The sequence below is a fragment of the Danaus plexippus genome, chromosome 17, assembly GCF_018135715.1.
Source record: "Danaus plexippus chromosome 17, MEX_DaPlex, whole genome shotgun sequence".
Taxonomy (NCBI): domain Eukaryota; kingdom Metazoa; phylum Arthropoda; class Insecta; order Lepidoptera; family Nymphalidae; genus Danaus; species Danaus plexippus.
The window spans coordinates 5,067,581-5,092,553 of NC_083548.1; the positions used below are offsets into that span (position 1 = coordinate 5,067,581).

Sequence of the window (24,973 nt, forward strand, 5' to 3'; positions counted from 1 at the left end):
CTGATAATATATTATTTTATATAAATTATCTATTTTAGAATTATTTGAATTAAAGCTACTCTTTAACAATAAATCATTAAAATTTCGATGTTATTATACCTTCTAGTGGTTTCATAAATATTTTCTGGTATTTAGATTTAGATCGTTAGAAGTTGGAGGACGACTAAATCTTTTCTATTATCGTTATTTTTTTTTTTAATTATTACAATGAAGACATTTTGTCTGGGTTCACATATATAAAACAAAGAAATAAATATGTTTATCTAATGATTAAGTGATTTTTATATTTAGTTAATATTTTACACATATTCTTCCCATAAAATTAATAAATGCTCGGAACGGCACAGATAGTTGGGTATATTAAAAAGTCTTATAATATAGTTGTAACGGATATGTTGTATCTTTGGTAAAATAACATTCATTACTGTCAACGCGTCTCTAAAATATCGTATTTCGTGTTACAATCATGGAGCAAATACATCTACAATGAAGATAGTAAAAAGTGGATGTAATAGAGCATAAATAAAAGAAAAATAAATAATAATAAATAAATAAGCTATATTTTGTTTTACATGATTTCGAACGAATCTGAAGAAGACTGTCGTCGTCAACCCGCCTTCATCCATCGGTCTATCGAATACTCCAGAGCTGCCATCCATCTATTGTGTATATAAAAAGGAAATATTATAACTGTACTGGTTTTACTAGGTATAATTTTTGTGGTTACAACAAGTCATAGAAGCAGCTCAAGTATGCATTTTTTTCTAAAGACTTCCAATAATCATAAAGTATTAAATGATTTAAATTATGTCATTTTATTAAATGATATTTAAGTTTTTTTAAGATAGCTGATAAAGAGTCGTCTTTACCCTACTAGAGATAAATGAAATTATCTTCTCTCTAAAATATTTTATAGCACATAGTTGATTATTTATCTATTTTATGCTATGAATGATAAAATGTCCAGTAATCTTACCGCTTCCTATCCATTTCAGATTCGGTGTGGAAGTAAAAGTGTCTTTGCTTAGGCTCAGTGGGAGTAACTTCGAAGGCGTACTTCTTGCCACCAGTAGAGCTTGTCTGTATTCTGTATCCATGTAAGCAGGCCATTCCTGGGGAAGTAAACAAATAATTCATGTTCACTAAATAGCAAAAATAAAAACTTGTACATTGTGTAAGATCTTATTCTGTTATTAAAGAAGATATGTTTATAATACAAGCAGGAACCAGCTGAGATTAGAGATTCTAAATTGAAGACACGGACCTTGAAAAGCAATAAAACATACCAGGACGGTAAGCTATTTATTATTTGAACCTTTTAAAATATACTCATATTAAATATATTTTATTCAGAGTTTGTACTCACCAAAAGCGCTTTTACTATTGCCTTCATTGTAAAAGTAAAGACAGGCGTCTTTAAGTACACAATATCTTTTGGCCCAAGACTTCCATTTAGAGCCCAGTTTCATCAAATATCCAAAACAGTCTGGTCGTGGAATGGATGATGGTGGAAGCTTCATATTTCTCATAGTCACCTCTAACCAGCCATCTCTCTGAAATAAATAAAAAAAGGTAAATACATATTTATAAAACTGTGAGCTTTTATCAAGTATATATAACAATCTTGGAATTTCTTAATTCAAAATGTATATGCTTTTTATTGGGTACCATCTTGTGCATAGAAATAGAACTGCTCTATCTGATATTTTAAAGCAGCTATGGCCATATAAATAATTTTTTCACGGTAAAACAGATGGCGTTTCAATAAAATTCCCTACTCATGAAAGCGCCATCTTGTGTTACTCTATTAAACTAACTTATAAAAGTCGTCGATGAGATTTTAACTAAGATACGTTAACTTCTTAATTGTGAAGATATCTAATGATTTATTGATAAGAATATAGGTAATTCAAAACGAAAAAAAAATAAAAAACAGAATAAAAAATATTATAATACTTTTTAACTATCTATGTACTTCCTATGCAGTAAAGAGTTACTAGTAATATTAAAATTATTATGAATTAATACACGTCGAACCATGTACCTAGTTATCAACATTGATATTTTATTAAAAATCTATACCCACCCTATAATATACTTATACTATACTTTAGTAGCTAAAAATAAGGAAAAATAGTCAGCCGGCTTAATAAACAAAAGGTTACTGTAATAATCATAACACGTGAATCTTACATTGTTTTGAAAAAGTTGAAGCTTTGCTGAAACCAATGGATTGCAGTTCATCCTTGTTTTCACTCGACTATTTTATTGACGTGTGGTGAAACAAAATTTTTTAATTTCTATTTTTTCTGAAGCTCCTAGTGTCCTACCCTTTTCATGCTATTTAAATCTTATTGTACTTAAAGGTTTATCCGTACTTGAACGAAAAAAATATACTAGTTAGTCATCCTATATCATAAAAATAACTACCTAACGCCCCGTGTGAGCTAGCCTATTAATATGTTTTAACCGAGCTAAAGTTACAGTAGGGAATCGTACAGCAATTTTACCCTCGTCCTATTTAAAAAGGAATACTTGAGAAGATTTTTGAAAGAATACATTTTAAAAATCTATTGTTTTCGTTTGGTACCTGGTTACTGGCATCAATAGCGTGAGCCAGTACGGCCTGCCAGCGAGCGGCCGCCTCTGCACTGTCAGCGGCGAGTGTAAGCCGTGTACCACCACCTCGCTGAAGGCGGAATCCGTGTGGACGACCAGCGTCTTCCTCCGTCAGCTGGTAGTTTACTAACATCAGCGCTCCGACGGGATGAATACTCTGATGAAAATATTAAATCATTTCATACAGGTCTTCCATAACCCAATTATCTTATTAATGTTGATTAATATTATCTTATTAATAGATAGATCTGCAATTTTTTATGATTAATTTGATGTTCATAGTCAATACACAAATTTAAAAAAAAAGTAATTCCCTAAAATTCATACCAATATTTATAACTAAGTGAATGCTTCTAATCTCTAAATAAATATATGTATAATATAATTCTTAAACACACTTACAGAATCCGTCTTGTAATAGTAAAGGCAGTTGTCCCTCTTCAGCACAAACCACCGTCTGGTCCATCGTTGATGATTCCGCGAAGTGGCTGCTCTCCAGAGATATCCGGAGTAAAGAGCTGCTGCACCCGTCTCGTGGGCTAGAGTTGCGACAACCTCACAAGTTCTGGCAACCTAGGACATAATATTTGATAAAAAAATGTTATAGGACTTAAAATATTTAAAATTGTTACTGTATGCTTATTCAATCATCACATTTAACCAAGATATAATCACTCTCAAAGATAATATATTAAAAAAGAGACTTTAAAGAGCCGTAATAATTTAAGCTGCTGTAATGAATATTAGGTATTATTTTTATTACCAGTAAATATAACTTACATCTAATTCCAGTATTTCAGAACCAGAATGAGCAATCTTCACCACTTCGGAGTGCGTTTTATCCAAAACGTTGATTCCTGGAAGTACATAAGAACAAAGATATCGTGATAATTAAAGAAGCTGGATAAAAGGTTAATATTCTCTTTCATTGCACCATGTATAAATTTACCGTTAACTGATATGATTATGTCCCCTACTTCAAGGCCCGAAGATTCAGCGGGCGTGTCTGGTTCGATTGCTGACACCACGACTGGCTTGCTCCCGTGTATCCTGAATCCGAATTCCTCATTGCCCCGTCTTACTACCACTGTCTTGTCACTTTCTTTAATCAATCCAAACAATTTAATTGAATACAAAGTGAATAAGTTACAGGAATAATTAGTTAATGTTAAATTAGTAAAAGTTTTGCTCTTAAAAAGAGAACATATACTATATTGTATAAAAATAAATTTCAAATGATAATAATAAGTTAACATTTATGGGATATACGTGGAGAGTAATGTACTAAACTATAGATGTTGTAGAAGAGATAATTAGTTTTTTGACATAAGTTTTTAGTGGAAAAAATATACAAAGTGGGGTTAATAAATATCTATAAATATACAATGGGAAATAATTATAAATCAATTGGTACAAAAGTAAAAAATATGTTATTGTTACTGCCAGAGTAGTTATGTGATTTGTATGTTAAAATTATTTCTATGTTAAAAGAGGTTGGAAAAAATATAAATTTTCCGAGCTATTTTATAATAACGAAACAAAAATCCCATTAAGCGGTCTGACGTAACTGTCACAGGCTATTCATACGAAAGTAATTCATTTTTTTAAATACATTTTTCAATCACGTATTTTAATTCTTTTACTTTACGAGACCGTTAAAATACAGAACTCATCATTGTCTCGTTCGACTGAACGTATTATTTAAATAAAAATTATATGCATTTTTGAATATCTGTCGAAAAGCATTCCATTCATTTTTTAAATCAGTGTTTTCCGCGACCTCAATATTCAATCTATTTAAAGAGTTGTAGAAATAATACAATCATGGTATAAAAGCGGCAATAACCGCCAAGAATACAAACGACCCTGACACATATATATACGATCCATTTGAAGGTTCTGCTTTTCACATAACTTTCGCTAAACGTTTGGCAAACATCCAGATGTTATCGGCATCGTTATATTCATTCATTAAAAAATTAACCAAAAACTTTTGATAGTAGGTATCTAATAACTTTGATTTGAAAGTATGTGATAACGATGGTTACTATTTTTAAGAAAACTAAGTATCCTGCACGATACATGTAAGTTACACTTTCAATTAAAATATCCTTGGCATTGCTAGTTATATAGCAACTGTAATAAATCAGTCTCCGTTTATTATTGATCGTATTATACACCCCTACAATAAACAGCAACACAAAGCGTACATAAAATGGATTAATGTTTATTTACGCCATTAGTAATTCCATTGCGTAATGGCAAAGTTACATATGTTACCACATGGTTCAGAGGCGACAATTTTGTCGGCTTGGCATTGTCGACACCATAACACCAGCATCAATTTTAATAATTCTTCAAGCTTCTGCTTTAGATTTCCATTTGCAGTATTAATGCCACTGCTAACTAGAATAATAAATTATATTTAATTTTCACTTTTATTCACACTTGATTAAATAAATATAAAGTAGACTCACAACTGTGTCGCATTTTGGCTAGGTGTAATAGTTCAAATTCCGATACTGCAAGGTACTAAAATTAACACTAATTAAATAAACTCGTGACCGCACTTTTCACTTATAACGGATAATACAAACAAAAAAAAAAATGAACTGAAATATAAAACGTCAAATCAATAAGATGTAAGTACTTCTTGAGTCAGGCTTGACGGTATCGTCTCGCCGCAGTCGCGTGTTCGCTTCTACTGAGAAATGACGTACGCTGGCTATGTAAAATTAAATTTAGTTCTCTTAAGAGCAGCCAGAAGCTGCTTTTTATCTGCGATTTTTATATTCACCAATTTATCGATATGACTCAGATAAAAAAAAATCACTGGGAATAGAAATAGCCTTGGTGACAGCTTGCGTGTTTTCTATAATGATGTTATAACACAAGAAATTACATATATACTAAGAAGAAGGGCCAGGTTTCATAACACTACAATAGCTGCCAATATTCGGCTACAAAAAATTACAGACCTAAAATAAAAGGTGAAGCTATTTTGATAACCAGTTAGCTAAAATAGAGCCGACGTCACTGTTTAGAAGTGGATCAGTTAACTCACGCGTCAATAAGAAAAACGCGTCAATTGAATGAGAAAATTCATAAAGTAAAAGCAGACACTAAAATAATATTTAATATTAGATTATAAAATTAGATCATACACTATCTAATTTAATTTTACCCTTGAAAACACGAAAGTCAAATCTAATGGAATTAATAGTGACGTTAAAAATATTTATTTATTTACGCGTTTATTGATCACCATCACATGATTTACAATCACAGAATTATCCTTGTAGTAGATATCTTAATATAAAAGCATGCATATTTTTAGTAAGAAGTTTTTTTAACGAATAATCTTAGTAGGTACTTAGAGGGTAACAAAAATTATTACAAAAAAAAATATATTTATTCATATAGGATTAGAAAAATCTCTTAATAGTATACCAGTCCGAATAAAGAATTGTCACTTCAACATAAAGCTCAAATGATTGTGAAGATGCAAATACTGTTGTTGAGCTAAAGCTTACCGAAACTGTTGTCCGCCTGTCGTTTATTGAGTTCAATACATGCCCTGCGGTGAACTAGGCGGTGCGTCAGAGCGACATACCGTTTGTTGAATTCCGTCTCCGAATCTGTAGGATCTTCTTTTTGTTGTTGTAATGCATCTGTTGTATTTTAAGCACTGTTATTAGGTCTTGGTCACGAATTAAAATATTAAAACAAGATTTCAAATGTCATATCAAATTACAAAAAGATATTTTTAATACAAATTTGGTAGAAGCTATATATTTCTTTAAGCATATTCCAATTGATTATGTCAGAGAAAAGCCGACTTCACGAAATACATCATGTCTAAATCATATTCTGTCTCGTTAAGGTGCAATACTTAATTTATCAATAGTATTTCAGTATAAACAAAAAATATGTCTGAATCAGAGACTACATAATCAATAAATGAATGTACATTCCATTGCACAACCAGCTATCAGTTATAATTATTGTATTCGCCGTAAAGAAGCAATGAACATAACACGATCTATAAATAACGGGTTTTTGTATGTGTTTTACCTGGAGGTATTCGAGACCAATTATCATTGTTTTCGGATAACAATATCCAGTTACCGCACCACCACGGTGTCGCATAAACTCCCTTCTCTTCATCAACACCTTCGGAACTGCCAGAACATTCTTCTGGTTCTAAAATTAGCATTATCTCTTTTATTTTGATCTAGAAGCTATTTATAATTCTAGTAGTTTTATAGACATATGAAATACATTTAAAATAGATAATATATACTAGTATCATAAATCCAGACAGGAACAATAGGTAAAATACGAAAACAGAAGCGTCATGCTAAGTGAACGCTTTTATTACATAATTACAATAAAATTTAAAACACTAATCTCATATAGAATTCAGAAAATATACATATCTTTTGTTACATACCTATAAGTCATGTTGGCTTTTAAAGTAAGTATTATTATTTATTAAATAATCCATTAACTTATTATAATTAACTTATTAAGTATAATTTTACATCTTATATCAGAAATTTTCTTTTTAGAAACAAACGCTAACAACGCTTGGAATATGAAAAATCTCTGGAATTTGAAAACCCCGCACCTAAGTATATTAAATAGCAAATTTTCGAGCTTACGAAATGGCTTTTATCTTTATCCGTGCAACTGATGAATAAATCGGATTACAAATATTCATTGTACTCTCACTTCTATATGGTAACTTGTATATCACACACAATTGTATGCGATACTTACTCAATGAATTAAAATTATAATTTCGATTTGAATCAACTTTAATAGGATTATATAGAATTTTATGGTGCTAAAACAATGCCATACACTTTCTCCAAATTATCCCATCGAATTGAATTCGATAAGTTGTTTGCTTTCTATTAAATGACTCACCATCCGGATCACCCGAAGTATTAGTAGCAAGCTTGTCAAGACTGTTACCAGCTGATCGAGCAATTCTTGTATCTTGAGGCTTTTCGATCCCTTCATACACATCTTTACCCCTTTCTTCCGACTGTAACACATCAAGAATATTTGCGTTTTATTAACCAAGTTTTATTTAATTCTAGAAACGTATTATAAATAAACATTTTGTATCGGTATTACTTATCACACCAATATTTTAATAACGATTGTTTTTATTAGGGAAAAATAATAATTAAGAAGGTATTTTATGGCCTATCGAAGACATGTATTTCGACCCTTTAAATGGCGACTTTTCCATAACAAAATAAAAAGCACACGCTATAATTGATTAACAAACGACTGCAAGGAAAGTAAATGTGCTGAAATACTTCTAACCTTTGCTCGAACGTCTTGACGATGTCTATAATGATGTTTGGTTTTATCTTCGGATCGATATCTTTTGTCAAGCTTCTTATACAAACGAGCTCCGCTTGCAGGCTTTTTCGCGGCTCCACAAGAGGGCGAGTCAGCAAAACCAGCGGGTGCTGGTACTATGTCTGGCGTTGCATCCGCATAGGACTCCTAATTGAAGTGTTCATTTGTTCAGTTTTAATTTGAATAATGGCCAACCTAACTTTCACTTTTAGTGGACTTTCTTAATGTCGATCGTATTTTATACGGAGATTATTAGAAATCATATATTTTTCTATATAACAAATCGTCCATTACATATATAATAATACTATGATATTCAGATTGTACTTCGCGATTTAATTATTTTATTTAAGATTTTACTATTTTACTCAACATATCGACGACTTTGTAGTAACCGTGATCAGGGACCGATACTTTGAGACAACCCGTAATTATTTAATAGTTTTATTTAAATTTTATTCGCTAAATCCTATTATACCGTTCATTGTACTTTATTTTCAATATATTTTTGATTTTTGTCTTTTTTATATAGTGTCTACTATTTTTATCGATATTTCACTGTATTATTTATGAATGTTTAATTGATTGTTTTTAATGATTTTATTTTATAATAATAATAAAATACATTTATTCGTAAAAGGATATCGAATATGGATAAATATATAAAAGTCAAATTGAATACAAAATATTCAACAACACTTTTCCTAAGTCTTCGAGGACTATTTTTTCTTTAAACCTACAAAGAAGGGGGATATTCAATTAACTAACAATTTTATTAATGATATAAGAAGATGTATTGACGGAAAATAATAAAATGGAAAAGCTACGAAATAAAGAAGGTGGAAGTTGTGTAAAGAAAAGTAGCAGATTGAAATAAAAAAAACGATCATTGAGAAAGAAATGACAAAGAATGACAATGACACAGATTAACAGACAAACACACGCACACATAGATATTGACGTTAAACTTATGACACCTATCTTTTTGCATCGAGGACTACAAACTAATAAATATGAAACTGTAATAAAAAAGATTAAAATACATATTATATTAAATATAAGTAAGTATCTAAAATTTTACATTAACTTTCATAATAACCGTTTATGACCAACTTACATCAGTTTGTGAAGTTCTCGAAGCACTAGCATCGTGTTCGTTGGCTGCAGTCACAATATGCACCTCCTTCCCACAGTGCAGGCAGTGCGCACGAGCCTCGTCACCATCGCCATGCTCTGTGTGTTCTGAGTAGAAGACGGAGTCGGATCCTGGTGAAACGGAACGTAGGGACTCTGCTGAGGCCGCCTTTGCAAACTTTCCCTCTGTTGTTACAAAAACTGATAGTGATGTGAGTCGTTTTGAGTGTGAAGGTGGAATTTGTGTTTTTGATATTGTTAATTTGTTTTATTTTGTGTCAAGTAATATACCTTAAAATAATTTCCAACTTCATGCGATTGTCGAATTGAAAATTTTAGTACATCCAGCTTTAAATTATCCTATTCCAAAATAAAAATGCTTTATTTAGAAAATACAGAACTTTTTTGCTGACCTTTTTCTGATTTTTTACTCCTCGGTAAAGCAGTAGGACTTTTGAGGTATCTTAGAGGTGTTAGCCTTGAACCAGCTCTTGAGAGAGCTCTCGCAGCTTCAATATCTTCAGCTTCTAAAGAACTTAAGCATGGAACTGTCGGTATAGATTGCTTTCTACGTGGCAGGCTTCCTGGTAGTGATATGCTTTCGTTGGATCCACTTTTTCTTCTGGGTCTGTTAAAAGTATTCAAGATAGTGCTGTTTACTGAATAAGAAATTAAAATATTTTTTTACGTTACCTGTAACAAGTATGATTATTTGATGTTGGTGACTTAGCGTTATTGGAATTAGATCCCGTTTTTCTTCTGGGACTATCACGTAATCGCCTGTGTTTTCTAGGAGAAACGTTTCCATTGCCAAGTCCTGTAATTTTCAAAATATTGACAATGTTTCAAAATTTAAAATGTTTATTTAATAAATTATTACGCAATATGTACCATCTTTTCTGTATTGCTCACTTGAATCGTCAGATGTCGGAATGTTAAGATGCAATTTGATATTTGAACCCAATGTATCACGACGGTCATAATGAGATTGTCTATAGTTGTTATCAATTGATTTATTTTGCGTCGGGCTTTTTGCCTTGAGCTTAGTGCGTTTTACATATCTCTCCCTTTCTACTGGCCTCTTATTGGCATTATCTTTTTCTTTTAACATTTTCTCTTTAATAGACTTTTCTATATCCACCGGTTCTCGTGGAGACGATTGAACACTTTTAGGTTTCTCTATAAAATGAGTTTTCTTTTTACGTATGTCACTAACTTTTTCTTCTAGCGATGATTTCATAGAACTATATTTAAAAACATTACGTTCTGGTCGGACAATATCTGGTTCTTTACTCTTTTGTCCCCAATCATCTTGAGAGGTAGATATTGAATCATCATAAGATTTAGAGAACTCTAATGTGAAAGCTTTTTTCTTTCTTCTTTTTTCTTCTGATAACCAAGCTTTTGGCCTGTTCGATGATCTGTATTTTTGGGAGTGCTTGTAAGCTGAAAACAATAATATTTCATATTACTTTGTTGCATACTGTTAACAAGGTAATTTAGTACTTGGCATACTTAAACCTCCATCATCATCATCCTCTATTGGACTCTCATAATAACCTGAAGATGAATAATGCACACTTCTCTCATCATCTGATAGGGACCCCTGAACGGTACAAAAAAGATAAATATTTTCGTACATATAAGTATTACAAATGTATTTCTTAGCCAATACAACTTACCACCAATTTGGGAACGAATTGTTCCCTTCGGTTATTAGTCCTTAATTCTTTTTTCTCTTCCTTAAGTTTCATATCTTGTTTATCTATTGTTTCCGGAGCGTTCTTTACCTTTTCTTTATTAATTTTTTCATCACTAGGCTCGGTTACATTTGGATTCGATCCGCCTATGCTGTAACTACCACTTGAACTACTTTTTCCGCTGATGGCATCACGACTTGCACCAATATTCTGAAAAAAGTATGTTGTAGAAAAGGCTATGAAAAATATAAGAAAACTCCTCGGTACTTACAGGTTTCCTTGGAAGGTCGTCTTTTGGCTTAATAGGATCAGTCTTGTTTCTTCTATTTGAATCAGCAATAGGTGTAATATCAACTTTTACCTCAAATCTCTCTACAGACGGTTTTGGTATTCTTTCTGATAAAGGCAATGGTGGGGAAGATAAGTTCGGCACCATAAAATCATCACTTATTTCTAAAGGAGGTGAAAAGCTTGGGACTATTAAATCTTCAGCAACATTATCAGTTTTTGTCGACGAATACAAACTAGAAGCGCTTTCAAAAGATGATCCCTCCTGGACTTTGTTATTATTTTCAGAATCTGAAAATGTGAGTTTAAAATTAAATACGATTAAAATCCTATAATACATTTTTTTGTTTCTCTATTACAAACACTTACTATGATTATGATTTTTGTTATTGCTTTTTTTAGAGCTGTCAGAATTGGCAGTCACATAATCTTCAGTTGTTGTAGTACTTTCAGACACATCTGTATTATTAATTTTTCCGGAATCAGTCCTAGCTAAACTTGTTTCGCTGCTAGCGGGCTTGGATAATGGGGGTTCAGTAGGAGATTCCAAAATTTTATTGGGAATTGCTCCGTTTGGTTCTTTTTGTTGAGCTCTTCTCAAATCCTGTCTTCGTGAAGGGCTAAGTGCTCTTTCTCGTTTTTTATTTATGAAACTTGGAGTTCTTTTAAATGGCACATCAGATAAATCCAAACTAGGATGAGTGATAGCAATAGCTGGAGTATGATTAAGCTTAATAGGAGCCGTTGGAGATAAAATTTTAGAAACCGTTGGTTGCTTTGTTATTGGTAGTTGAATATTTGGAACAACAGCAGGTGGAGACAGTGAAGCTCTTGTCGGTTGCGCGGAGCTTGAACTGGATGTATCTAATTTATTTCGAGGTGATGTTGGTGACTGACTCTGTAAATAAACAATTGTGACGCAAGTAATGGTAATGTCACGTATTTTTATCCATTTTTAAATGTAGTTGTGAACATATCGCCCATTTACTGAAAATACTGTAAAATTAAAATTAAAGAGCTACCTGTGATGCGTCAAATTCTTCATCTAATGCATCTGTGTCTAATGAAGATCTTTGTTGGTGTTGCAATAGTAATAATTGTTTTCTTCTAGAAGTTGGAGTCAATAATGCCAAAGCACCCGGTGACGTAGCTAAAGAACTGAGATCGGAAGAACTGAAATTAGAATTTTGTAAGAATATTTTTTCCAATCTTATTTATAAATAAATATATCTATTTTACCTTATAACTGTTCCATTATCTGTCCCAGAATCAACTTGTAGTACTGTTGTTTGTGACTCATTCCACATACTATCAGAGTGATCTCTGAAATGAATTTTGAATACACAATAACACAAATAATTGGAAAAATATGTGATATATTTTTGTAGTTAATCTAGTACCTGCTATGGTCAACTGTAAGAGATTCACTGGAAGCACACGGTGAGAGTTTATCAAGAGGAGCAAGTATTGTAGTAACAGTGTTAGTTATCACCGAGCGTTTTGATTTATGTTCTACTTCGACATCACAGGTTACTGGATCTGGTGACGCTGGACTCGATTTTGCAGTGCTAAAAAATTACTTTTAATATTAAATTTAAATAAATTGTATTCAAATATCTTGTTAGATATTTAATTAGCTTACGATAAGGTTAAATACTAAGAAATTTTCGAAAATGTCAATTGAAATCAATTGTATTTCATAATAAATCAAACAATCCTCAAAAATTTTAGTAACCTTGTTTCATGCACCACTATTTTAGGTAAAACTTTTGTACCAAGTTGCAAACGTTTTAGGGTTTTTATTATAAAAGAGAAAAGAAATATTTTTTAAATGTAGGTTAAAGCAAAGCTATTATTGCACTGTGTTCTGTAAAGTGATATATTAATTTTGTTTCTATTAATTTCATCTCCAGCCAGCAAAAACTTACCTGTCCAAAGGAATTTCTTCCCTTTCACATCTTTCAGATTTTTCCTCAAAACTTACGCTTCGAATTCTAAATGGTTCATGCTTGTAACTAATATACTTTTCATGAAAGTCCTCATATGGTGCATTTCCATCTGAAGAACTACGAAGAGAGTTATATGAATGAAAATGAGTGAAGGTAAAGCAGATGTTTTGTTTTTTTTTTTTTGAAAAAAAAAAGGCATAAATTTGCTAATTGCAACGCTATTTAAGTAGTGAAAAAAAATCCATAGTTTTAGTCAACAAGTGCACCTATTTCATCTAGGTAAATTTTTTGCTCTTCTACTCTAAATTACTGATATAACAGATATGAAAATATTACCTGAAAGATCCATCAGGTTCAAAACCGAAGATACCTTCATCTTTTATCGGCGTCTGATTATAGTTTTGGGCAATGTATTGCTTGTATAAGGCTTCACGTTCACGATCTTCTTTTGTCATGTTCTCTTGACTAGTAGACATAACTATGGGCGCATCTTTTATTCCTTCCGTACTTGAATTTATTTCAGTTTTTCTTCTAAAACAGAGAAGACAGATTGATCATTTTATAAATTTTATTGTAACTGCTTGTTTAATATTTTTTATACATACGAGTCAAGCAATATTTCTCCTTCGGATAGTGTTTTTTGCAGAACTCTTTTTGTTTTTCTCTTTAATGTTGTAAATGGAATGGCTTCATCATCAGGCCTTGGTTCAAAATCGATAATTATTTCTTTTTCATTTTTCTCACTATCGTCGGTAGTAGTAGCTGAAGTTTCGGTTGAGGGTTCTGATTGGAACGTAGATGTTTTCGAGATAACATGAGAAGAATTTACAGTCTTCTGTGAAGCATCACTTGTGCTTTTAGATAATATGGATCGAAGCGACCTTTCATTTTTGGCCTGTTTAGCTATTTCCTGCTGTAAATATTCTAAGTTGCGCCTATTTAAAGCCATACTTTTCTCTATAGTTTGTATATCGTCATCAATGGTGTCATCTCGATCGCTTTCATGGATGAATTGGTAGTTTTGCTGAAAAAATTCTTGAGTTTGCTTTTGTAAGACGCTAAGTTCTGACGTTTTGTCAACCTGTGATGATGATGCCAGTGACTTTACAGATGATGAAGTAACGTCATCAGAGTCTCCTCTTTGCATTAAGGGAAAAGAAGGAACCACAGTGGGAGATCGTGGAGATCGTGGCGGTTCTTCCGATTGGGTTCTATGCAATTTTTCATGTTCTGGACCAATTAAACTGTAATTTTTTAAATTTATTTTCGTAACGTTTATATGGGTAAAATAAAAATTATATTTAATTGAAGATATAAGTAAAAGTCGTTTCAAATTTGCTGCTTATTACCTTTCAATAGCGTTAACAACTTCATTTTGTCCTTCTCGACCAACTAACCGGTCTCCGCCGACCTCCGAAAATGATTTAGTTAATCTTCTTACACCCACAGTAAAACCATTTGTCTGAACTCCTGCTGCTACCATTTTTACCTTTTGAAACAGAAATTTATATAAAATATTTTTATTACTCAAAACAACGTGTTCAATACTTAAAAAAGTAATTTATTTAATATCTTAAATTATTAAAATTATATTACCCTCTTAATAGTTCGAGGACTTAATGATAAATAATTAGGTGGAAGAGGTTTTCGTCCCAGGCAAACCTCAGTCTGAGTAGCTTGTGTCCTCATTACACCCTTTTTTATTGAATCTAAAAATGATAACAATTGCTTAATTCTTTATTAAATAAATGGAGATTGTTGTAATTATTATATTATATAAAACTTTTATATCACATCTTTTTTCTTTCTGATAAATTACTTACTGTCTTTATTTTATGAATTTAATATAAATACAAATCAAGATAAATTTACTAAAATCAAAAACTGTTAATTCTTCTGCTATTTTCGACCCATCTTGATTCTTCAAAATTTCAACTTTATTCGTTTAATTATACGAAACTTACCTAAAACAACAACTTTCGGAGCTTCAGTTTGTGTGGGACGTATTATAGTTGGTGCATGAGCCGGTAACGGTGTTATTGGCGGCGGGTAATGTATTGGAGCTGGCGGCTGTGCCATATATTGGGGATACGGTGGAAATGGCTGGAACATTATTGGCAGTGTCGCGTACGGTTTGTTTTCTTGCTGTGAATTTGATATAATCATGTAAATCGTCTCTCTCTTTATTGCAAAAAAATAAAATAATTCAATTTAATAAAAACTTTGGCATTGCTTAAAAAAATCACGACTGAGTTCGAGCGTGCCATTAGACTTAAATATAATCCGGGATTTAAATTCCTGAACAAAGTTTTGTTGTATTGTAGAACATGAGTTTTCTTCGAAATTGTCATAATAATATTTTTTATTTCAGTTCCTAATAGATTTTTAATTTCCATAAATATATTTTGTACTGTGCAATTTATATGAGAGAAGAAGAATAAATTTCTAAGTAAGACATCTGTGAAACGAATAAAATAATACATTCCCATGAAACATTGAAAATAACTAAATTTCTCATTTATAAGTTAATTAAAACTTTCTGTATATAATTTTCCTATTTGTTACGCGTGAACGTATTCCAGGTACCTTAACAACGCGTCCATCGATCAGTCTCTCGCAATCTCGTCGGTAACGACCGCTGACTGCAGCTGGCATAACTGAATCGTCGAAAGTGGTCAGTGTATGCGAACGAGCAAATGATACGTGTTTTGTTCTGAAATAATTATAGTACAGATCTCAAATAAAAGCTTTTAAATTCTTTTAGACGTAGTTAACACTACTGTGTAATATATTTCTAAATATAGCTGTGCTGTTAAGGACATAATGAATGCATACAGTGTAGTTGGGTTAACTAACCCTAAGATCTAAGTGTACTCCTTCGCCGCAAATGAATAAACATACCATTAATAGTAGTTTCAATTTCAGTAGTAGAAAATTAATTATTCCCTCAGTACTGTTTTAATAATAGAACAGTTAAGATAACGAACCATGCTTAAATAAACAACACGTGATTTATAAATACCTCGTATATTAAAATAATTTTAAACTATGTATGGTTTAATCTGAAACAATGTCGTATATGTTAAATTGAATGCAGCTAAACAGTTACAAGTACCTGTGCGGTGGTATGGTGAGAGGCGGTGGTGGGGGTGGCGGAGGTATCGGAGTGTGGGCAGGGCAGCTAGTAGAACATACCATTCTTCATTAAAACTTTAATAATAATTAAAATGAAATTTTTTCTTATGCTATGAAATAGCTGTGGTTTGTTTTTTGTATAAAATCATTATCTACTTTATGGATTATGAAAATAAAGTTCCAATTTCTTTTCCAGAAAAATACAGATCCATAGATATGTATGATAAAGCAAAGATTTGCTAATTCATTCATTGATATAAAATATTTCAATGATTACTTAGTTTGGTTAAATGTAACCAGTTATGTATATCGTATTTGGTAAAATAAAAATTATTGAATAAGTTAGAAACTTTTATACTGAACTTATTTTCGATAGCAATGCAAACCTTTATCTCTAATTATATTTAAAATGATGTTAAATATTAAAACAGCAATCCCAATTTTGGTAAATTAGATGTTATCTGCATATCAAATTACTCTCAGTGTCACCTAATTACTTAGGGTTTAGGTTTATCGAGGAATCTATGAGGGTTATCGCCTAAGATCTTTAATGTATCCGTAACGATGAATAGACGGATTAACTTGGTTAAGGTCTCGTTAACAATAATTTTGGCGTCTGCCTGTCACAAAATATTTGGATAGGTACATATAAATTCTTAACTAATTTTCATACAAATGTCCTGGAAAATTTTATTTACAGTTAAAGTGCCTATATGCCTTATGATTATAAAGATAGAGAAGTCTCTAAAGTTCTTAATAAGATCTGATTAACTGTTATATTAATCTAATTCTCACAATTAAATGAATACCCGAACTTAGTCTATTTCGTTCAAGTCTCTTATAAATTTAATACAATTATGACAATCGTATTTATTTTATATAAATTTCTATACAAAATTATTATTCATCTGTCTCCGAGTTCTACTAAGATTTGGGAAAATTTAATCATCTTAAGTTCTCTATCGGTTACACAAAGTCTTATAACTCTTGTTTTGGATATAATTAAATTATTTAGAATAAGTTATTGTTAGTTAATCTTTGGGTTTGTGAATATAAATAGAGTTTTAAATAAAGTGTAATATTTCTATATTATAGTTTTATGAGTTTTATTTCATAATATCACGAGCGATACATCTTATATGTAAGTAAAAATTTTCGGAAATTGTACCAAGAACTCAATATATAATATAAATTAGTCCTTTTGGTTACTATAATAATTAAAGAGGTCAATATTTTGAATGTCACGAGACAACAAATTATTGAGGTAATAACGAATCGGTACATTGTCATTCAGTACCATTCAATACTCGACGTTGTATAGAAAAAAAACGGAATAAAATAAATGATTCGTTCAGCGCGGCAACATTTCTTTTATAGTTTTTAATAAATTAATCTATACATATAAATCAAATTGGATTGTCTGTTTCTAATATTGAAATAACCGTTTTTTTTTATATGTATATGTATATGATTATTTATAAGGTACATACAACAAAATAACATTTACAATTTTTGTCTGTCTCTTTGTTTGTTCCGGCTTATCCCTTGAATGGCTGAACTTATTTTGTAGGCACATTTATTGGTTACCTAGTAACTTTGGTTACTTTTTATCCCGATCCCGATCCCGAGAGTGGGAAGCGAGGCGCATAGTTTTTTAATTGTTTTTTGTTTTATTTTACGCAGACGGAGTCGTGGGTAGCAGCTAGTATATTAATAAAATCTATTGTTCCGAAGAACGGAAAAAAATGGAATTATGCATTCATAACAATGGAAAAAATTACATAAGAGTGCATTTTTGTTTGAAATGTAATTACTTTTCTATTTAATATGTCTTGTATTTAATAGAATTACTTTTTTCTCAGGATATAATCAAAACGCTGTGGTGTACTTTAGACAAGGTTTTGACCCATAAAAACGGTTTGGTATACAAAGTTGACAGTAAACAGATATGCAACTCTTTATCTTTTACTTGTCCAAAATGAATGTCAGATGTAGAAACTTAATAGTTTAGCTAAATCACATCACATTTCAAGTACCTTTGTAAGTTTATTTGTAGCTCATATATTTGGATTGAAAGCGCTTTGGTTACTTGATTAAATTAGTTTTCCTAATTATTTGTACATTTTTTTGGTAAAATAACTTGGTGCTCTTTTCTCCGTGTCTAGCAATATTGATGTTATATTAACCCTTAAACGCACGTGTTACCTTGTTATATCTTTTCTAAAAATATCTTGATTATAAAAAAATTGAGTGCAACCTTTATTACAGGAATAGAAAACTTAGATTATCGATATATCTGACCTTTTAAAGGATTTTTCATAAATATAAAAACATCTTCGTAAGATAATTAACAACTATGAATATCAAATGTAATATTGTGTAATCTATTATGCTATACTCACGGAATTATAGAGGGCGGTCTGGGTAAAGACCCTCCACGGCCAACAGACGCGATTTGGTCTGCATTGTAACCTTGAGGCCAACCAGCGTTGTCTTCCATTACCGATCTAGAAGACAAACATTCATCAAATAATGATTCATATTTATTTTACTTCTAATGTAACATTAAAATACTACATAACTTTTATGTAAATTTTATCCATAAATATGAAAAGGTTTTTACTTTTTTAGTTTTGTATTTATGATTTTTTTATTTAATTCTTAAAATAATCTATGTTTATTAACATCAATCAGCATTATTGTATTGAGAATAAGGTTACTTTATTAAGCGTAAATTCTCATCGAAATCATTGGAACAGTTTATTCTTAACTAGATAATGATAGCTGTTTAAAATTCATTCCTACTAAGATTTTCATGCTTTTTTCCTTACCCCACTAGATCAAAGAGGTCTAAGAAGTTAATTTTATTCAGATTGGGAGTTAATATTCCTTATTCCTAAAAACGCTGGGGAAATCAAAGGTTTCTTCAGACGTTGCGAGTATTGTACTTGTTTTTATTATTTATTGTGTTTTCATCTATTATTTTATATTTAAATTACAATTCCATAAACAGTGTATGATAGGAGTACAAAGTAACAGAGCAGGGTAAGGATCAGGTAAGAAGGTATAGATAGATAGATAGATGACGGCAAGACGAGAATGCTAATTATAAGATTCATGCAATGAGTTTAGAGATACAGAACGAGTGGTTAGACATAGGAGATTTTTGAATCCCATTAGCACTAAACTGGCATACTTTAATTCATGATTGGTCGCCAGCACTGCTCACATTTTATATCAATGCGTTCCAAGTTACTCTCTCAGATCAGAGTAATTTAGTAAGATGGGGTAAAGGTACTGAAAATACTTGCTATATCTGCTTGAAGGCAGTTGAAACTGCTAAACACATGCTGTTGGGATAGAACGTACTCATGGATAGCAGTAAATACTCGCGTGGTCACGATAGAGTTATGGAAATCATACGTGAAGTGGTTTGTCTTTGGGTAGCCAGAGGGCGTAGGGAAATAACCACAAACAAGCGATCAGTAGGTTTTGTGGAAGAGGCACAAGAGCTATAAAATGAAAAGTCAAGCGTCTTCGGATTGGACTATAATGATGGATACATACGAGAAACCATACAAATTCCACCTAGAAAATATTGGTGCGTTTGCCTCCAGACCAGACATATTTCTGTATTCGAGAATTTTAAAGCGCGTTGTGTTAATACAGCTTATGGTTCCTTGAGAAACCAACATCACCAAAGACTATGTCATCAAGTTCAATTAGTGTTACGAGCTCACTAATGAACTCACTAGGAATAGGTTCGTCGTAAATTTGCATCCAGCAAAAATGGGAGCGATAGGTATAACAGCTAAATCTCTTTACAATCTACTTAAAGACTTGGGCCTATACTAAGGTTCTTTTCAAATTTAGTTAGGTAGGGAAAGAAGCTTGTGCTGTGGAGATGAACTTTTATCGCCCGTTAGTTAGGGGTCGCCCTTAAACCTACATCTGGGTCGCAAGTCCCAGACACTGTTGATGTTCCTCTCCCTGCAACGTGATGGTTCCAATACCCACGCGGTGAATTCGTTGATTGCTCTGAAGTTTTGTTTCATACGGTTGTCTAATTAAATTAATTAAACTGCTCTGTTTTTAGAATATCATTATCTGGTCAATTATTCGTAACCTAAAGCAGTCTTACTTTTACTTAAAATTATACGAGGTAAATTTATTTTCTATTCAATTGTTAGAGCAGGCTTAAAATTTAAAGTAATAACAAGTCGCTTAGAAAACAATTACGTGGACGGCGTTCAGGCTTTCTAAAGAGCTATGAAAATTTTAAAGGCTCTTTTAGAAGACTTTAAATGATTTTCATTGAAGGTAAAATAAAGTGAACTATCAATAATACTTTTTAAACAAAATTATTAATTACCTGTGGTATGTTAAAAATACTTTTAATTAATGAAAACTCGTGAAATATTTGTACAATACCTGGTTAAGTTTTAAATATTTAAAAAGTATTTTAAATAATCCAATTTTGTAATAGATGTATTATATAGTTATAAATTATTACGTTCTTAAGCTAAGCAAACAATCTTCCTTTCTTTGAGTTTTTTTTTTATTATGAGTGCTTGCATACATTTAATAAAATGTTTTTGTGTGTTTATTTCACATTTTAAAAATATTGAAACTAAAAAGTGTAAGCAATTCGTCGAAAAATTTAAGAGTTTTTAGATGTGAAGAAGCTGTAAAGAGAGATTTATTTATTAATTTACAGTGATACCAATCCTGAGTAGATATAATCTATAGTTGCAAAGTCCGATGTCACTCACTGAGGCCATTCCATTCTCGTGAAATCTTCATCTTCAGGCATCCAGGTGTACCGCTTTGGGTCCGGCTGGCTACAAACAGACCGGGGGCGTCGTCTAAAGTATGAGCACTCAAGGTCTGCGTCATGGGCGCACAGCTCGGGCGGCGCGGGCGACGGCTGCCCGAACCTGATGAGTCACATACCTTTAGGAATTTTAGTCTTACAGTGATATTCAGTTATTTACTTAATATTAACAATCTACTAAGTAAAAGTTTCATCAATAACCTCGAATTATTAACACCCTGCGAATTTGAACCGAAAGAGTTTTTATAATTTATAAAATTTTCTCTATATCACAATTAATATAAAAAAAATAAAGTAGTAGATAACATTTGTGTTATTATATTACAACGTTTATTTTTATCACTAAAACATTAAGTCTTAATTTAATATGCTGTTAATATGGGGATGAAAATAAAACATACCTTGGGTATCTCTGGATGGGCGCATAATCGGTGTTGAGATTCTCATCTGAGGGCACTCGCCGACGGACGCACACGGATAAAAATGATGCTCTGAAATCAAAGTGACTTTTTTGCAAAGTTGTTTTGTGACAATATCACTTACACTTTTCATTCTTGTGATGGAAAATAACCATTCTATCTAGACGTACATTTATATATCTTTTATTACTTGAAATAAAAGGCTACAAATATAATAACTTAATAAAGGAGAAAATCTTTATTACCTTTATTAATTAAATTCTTAATTTCTTTTATCTTAAAAGAATAAAAGTGACAAAAAATATAACCAGCAAAAGCTAGTTGGCCTCCAGCGTTAATACTGTTAAGGGGGAACAGAATAATAACAAGTTCAATTTGTTACCTCAAGGGCTTAAGACCCAAGGATCCATTGACAAAAAGTGCTCAGGGGTCATATACACTTTTTCCTGTTCTAATTTAATTAACATAGCAATTTATCTTGGAGTAGAGCGCCAACATATTTTGCTAAGCTGTAATTTTTTTCGTTTTAACAAATTGTTCTTGTAATTAAATCGAGAAATGGAATGCTAGCGGAGTGGTGCTTACGTCATTTAATTGTACAGAAAGTGCGCATTTATTAATTGTAGTCTTAAAATCACCTGTTTTGTTATGAGGCAAACATTAAAATTTATTTCACTAACATTTCAAAGTCTAACTTTAGAGAGTCTAGTAATTTAGTTTTATATCAAGTATATCATCACTTTTATCTTCTTTCTTTTATGAAATTTAATCCACTTATTTGTGAATTCTTTCATTAGTCTACTTAATAATCTACTTATAGCTACGATAAGTACTATACACCCTATAAGATGATATTTAATTGCTATATTTTAGACAACTAATTAATCTTTTATTGTTACTATATTGACACACGTTAACAAAAAATCAATGAACTAGTAAGCAAGATGGAACTTATTTTTTGCCGTCAATTTTTTTTTGCCAAAACAAAATTATAAATATTACTTCATTATAAATGAATAATAATGATGATTTCATCTATAAAATTGTAAACTTAATATTTTTCTTTGTTTGTCTGTAATCACCTGAATTTAAATATTTTTCGAATCAGAAACAATGTTGATAACAAAAGAGGAAATGATATATACATTAAATTCATACACAAAAAGGCAAGGACAAAACATGAAACTGTTGCTAGCCGACAACCGTTTAATTCGATGATCCCTTGCTTATCTCAATGGCCCATACATCTACACGACATATAAAAGATTGAAGCAACGATTTATTGTTGACTAAAGATTAATACCTTTCGACTTTGTCGCAACCAAATGCTTTGTTTTGAATTTGTGTGGGGCAAAATAATATTGATATATCGATAGAGATCTGGTTCTATTAGATAAGACAAGATTTCCATTTAATAGAGGATTCTGTTATACTGTTATTAATATATTTTAAGTTATAATTTACGTACCGATAACTTTCTTTTGTTAAGGGAGTTATTGTTGTCGTTATTGTTTAATTTATTTTAGAAATTAACAATCTTAACTGTAGTTAAGGGTGCTAGATTTATGAAATCGGATCCACTGGTGGATTTATGGGCTCGATTAAGTCATCGTTCACTTGAATTTTACAAACGAAATATAAAGTAAATTTTCACGGTCTTAAATTAATATCATTCACCTGAATTAATTTTAGTCATATTGTCACGAACGGTGATATTTAATAATTATTTCAATGAATACAGTTTATTGATGACAGTAACTTCGGTACAATATGGAGAATTGCATATTTAATAATTCAATTAATATAGCATTTTCAGGTGCATTTAGTCTAACTTAATATACGTTCATTTGATTAATAACAAAAAGAGAAGTGATTTTTAATAATAATAGAAAAGTTTTCATTAAATTTAAGGGATTTTTTTTTAATTTATAAAAATAAATATGAATAGGTATAATCAGTAATATAATATTTTTTTAATTTAATTAATCTGTGAAAAGTAGATTTACAAAAAAATTAAGACCTTATGAAGTGCGCTATATTTTTGTACACAAAATATTTGTATTTTTTATATAATCATCGATATTAATTATTTTTATACCACTGTTCTGGCATCAAATTTGTTATTATGTGATGAGTTAAACAAGAGACTGAATGAAACTAATATTTTTCGGGTAACTACGCGTATTTTATTATTTTAAAAACTACATACTTCCGAAGTTTCAGTTACTTTGTATCACATCTCGTCTGCCCGTGATCACGGTTGCTGCAAAGTAACTGAAACGTTGGGAGTATGTAATTTTTAAAATAAAAAAAAAACGTTTAGTAATCCGAAAAAGTAAATATTAGTTTCATTTAAGTGAATACTCGTGGAAAACTTAGATCTCATTGTATGAACATGTGATCTTAGGCAGTAGCGATAGAAGATTGTTTTTTTCTTTATACATAGTATACACTTTGAAAACTTGTATTTTATTACCTATTGGTTCTGGAGCAGGGGCTCTCGATGTGATATTGTGAGAGACAGCCGAGAAATCTGTCTTTTTTGGACTTCTCCAACTCCAACAAGTCCAATTGTTTGTTGTTGATGCAGTACTGCTCTCGAAATTCCTGTTGAGATGATAAATTATATTGCTAAAGATTGTTAAGGAAAAATGGGTTTTAGGAAAATATACTATTTTTTATACTTGAACTCTCATATATCATATATCAAATATTGAAAATGAAATGTGTTCATATTTAGGGAAGCCAAATCTTATTTTTCGGTTGCATAGTCCCATCCATCAAATATGATATAGGCTCAGTCGATATAACCTTCCTGGCTGTGATAGAAGAGGTTTACTTTGTATTTTCTATATATTTGGGTATTGAATGTTTTTCTTAAATGTTCTTAAGTGATCGATTGTATTAATTATAATAAAACTATGTTCCTACTTTGTCAACTTCAAACTTTATGTTTTTATTATGTACCTGTTTGGAATACATTGTCGTTCTGCTGGTTGGCCGATCGTCGCTGGCCTTCTGCCGCTTTCTGCCCGCGTTTTCATCCTCCGATTCGTAACCTTTTGCCGAATGTGCTATGTCCGCCTATGAATAGAATAAAAATAAATGCTACGAGCGACAGTTAGCTACTAGTTTTGCTTTTGAAAGAAATTTCGATATGTTAGTAAATAAACGGTCATGAAAAGATGGCTGCGCAAAATATTTTTGTGATCCATAACCTGATATGAAATATAAATGTTATATTTATATGATCATTTGATATAAGTTTTTAAATAGTTTTCGTCATTTGAAAAAGCTGATTGAAATTTATTCAATAGGTAGCTATAGAGTGATGTTGCGGTAAATAATAAATTTTCTGACCTCCGTAACTAGAACAAATATCAGTAAAATTTTAATATTAATTACTTGATACCTTATATATAACAATTTCTGCTACCCGGATGGATCTCTTACTTAATACATCTAGTAGTAATCATTATGAATAATAAAAAAAGTAAACTTAATCTTTAAATTTAG

General features: G+C 31.3%; 1 protein-coding gene across 1 annotated transcript in view; it reads right to left on the reverse strand.

The window, feature by feature from the left end:
- Positions 1-538: 538 nt before the first annotated feature.
- The window catches only part of LOC116771074 (uncharacterized), a 28,168-nt gene continuing 3,733 nt past the window's right edge, over positions 539-24,973 (reverse strand). Inside the window, exons 3-37 of the mRNA XM_061523255.1 lie at positions 24,425-24,541; positions 23,934-24,064; positions 21,440-21,529; positions 20,977-21,141; positions 18,607-18,711; positions 16,185-16,250; positions 15,656-15,782; positions 15,034-15,214; positions 14,666-14,778; positions 14,419-14,558; positions 13,675-14,313; positions 13,406-13,600; positions 13,049-13,186; positions 12,521-12,688; positions 12,360-12,443; positions 12,143-12,293; positions 11,490-12,018; positions 11,104-11,411; positions 10,815-11,042; positions 10,648-10,738; positions 10,024-10,578; positions 9,826-9,949; positions 9,546-9,760; positions 9,116-9,333; positions 7,960-8,145; positions 7,552-7,672; positions 6,694-6,822; positions 6,153-6,290; positions 3,569-3,721; positions 3,400-3,476; positions 3,022-3,192; positions 2,591-2,776; positions 1,367-1,553; positions 977-1,112; positions 539-659 (exon numbers count right to left, since the gene is read on the reverse strand). Coding sequence (XP_061379239.1) covers positions 608-659; positions 977-1,112; positions 1,367-1,553; positions 2,591-2,776; positions 3,022-3,192; positions 3,400-3,476; positions 3,569-3,721; positions 6,153-6,290; positions 6,694-6,822; positions 7,552-7,672; positions 7,960-8,145; positions 9,116-9,333; positions 9,546-9,760; positions 9,826-9,949; positions 10,024-10,578; positions 10,648-10,738; positions 10,815-11,042; positions 11,104-11,411; positions 11,490-12,018; positions 12,143-12,293; positions 12,360-12,443; positions 12,521-12,688; positions 13,049-13,186; positions 13,406-13,600; positions 13,675-14,313; positions 14,419-14,558; positions 14,666-14,778; positions 15,034-15,214; positions 15,656-15,782; positions 16,185-16,250; positions 18,607-18,711; positions 20,977-21,141; positions 21,440-21,529; positions 23,934-24,064; positions 24,425-24,541 — 6,414 coding nt within the window. The 3' untranslated portion in view covers positions 539-607. The remainder of the gene's footprint in view (positions 660-976; positions 1,113-1,366; positions 1,554-2,590; positions 2,777-3,021; positions 3,193-3,399; positions 3,477-3,568; positions 3,722-6,152; positions 6,291-6,693; positions 6,823-7,551; positions 7,673-7,959; positions 8,146-9,115; positions 9,334-9,545; positions 9,761-9,825; positions 9,950-10,023; positions 10,579-10,647; positions 10,739-10,814; positions 11,043-11,103; positions 11,412-11,489; positions 12,019-12,142; positions 12,294-12,359; positions 12,444-12,520; positions 12,689-13,048; positions 13,187-13,405; positions 13,601-13,674; positions 14,314-14,418; positions 14,559-14,665; positions 14,779-15,033; positions 15,215-15,655; positions 15,783-16,184; positions 16,251-18,606; positions 18,712-20,976; positions 21,142-21,439; positions 21,530-23,933; positions 24,065-24,424; positions 24,542-24,973) is intronic.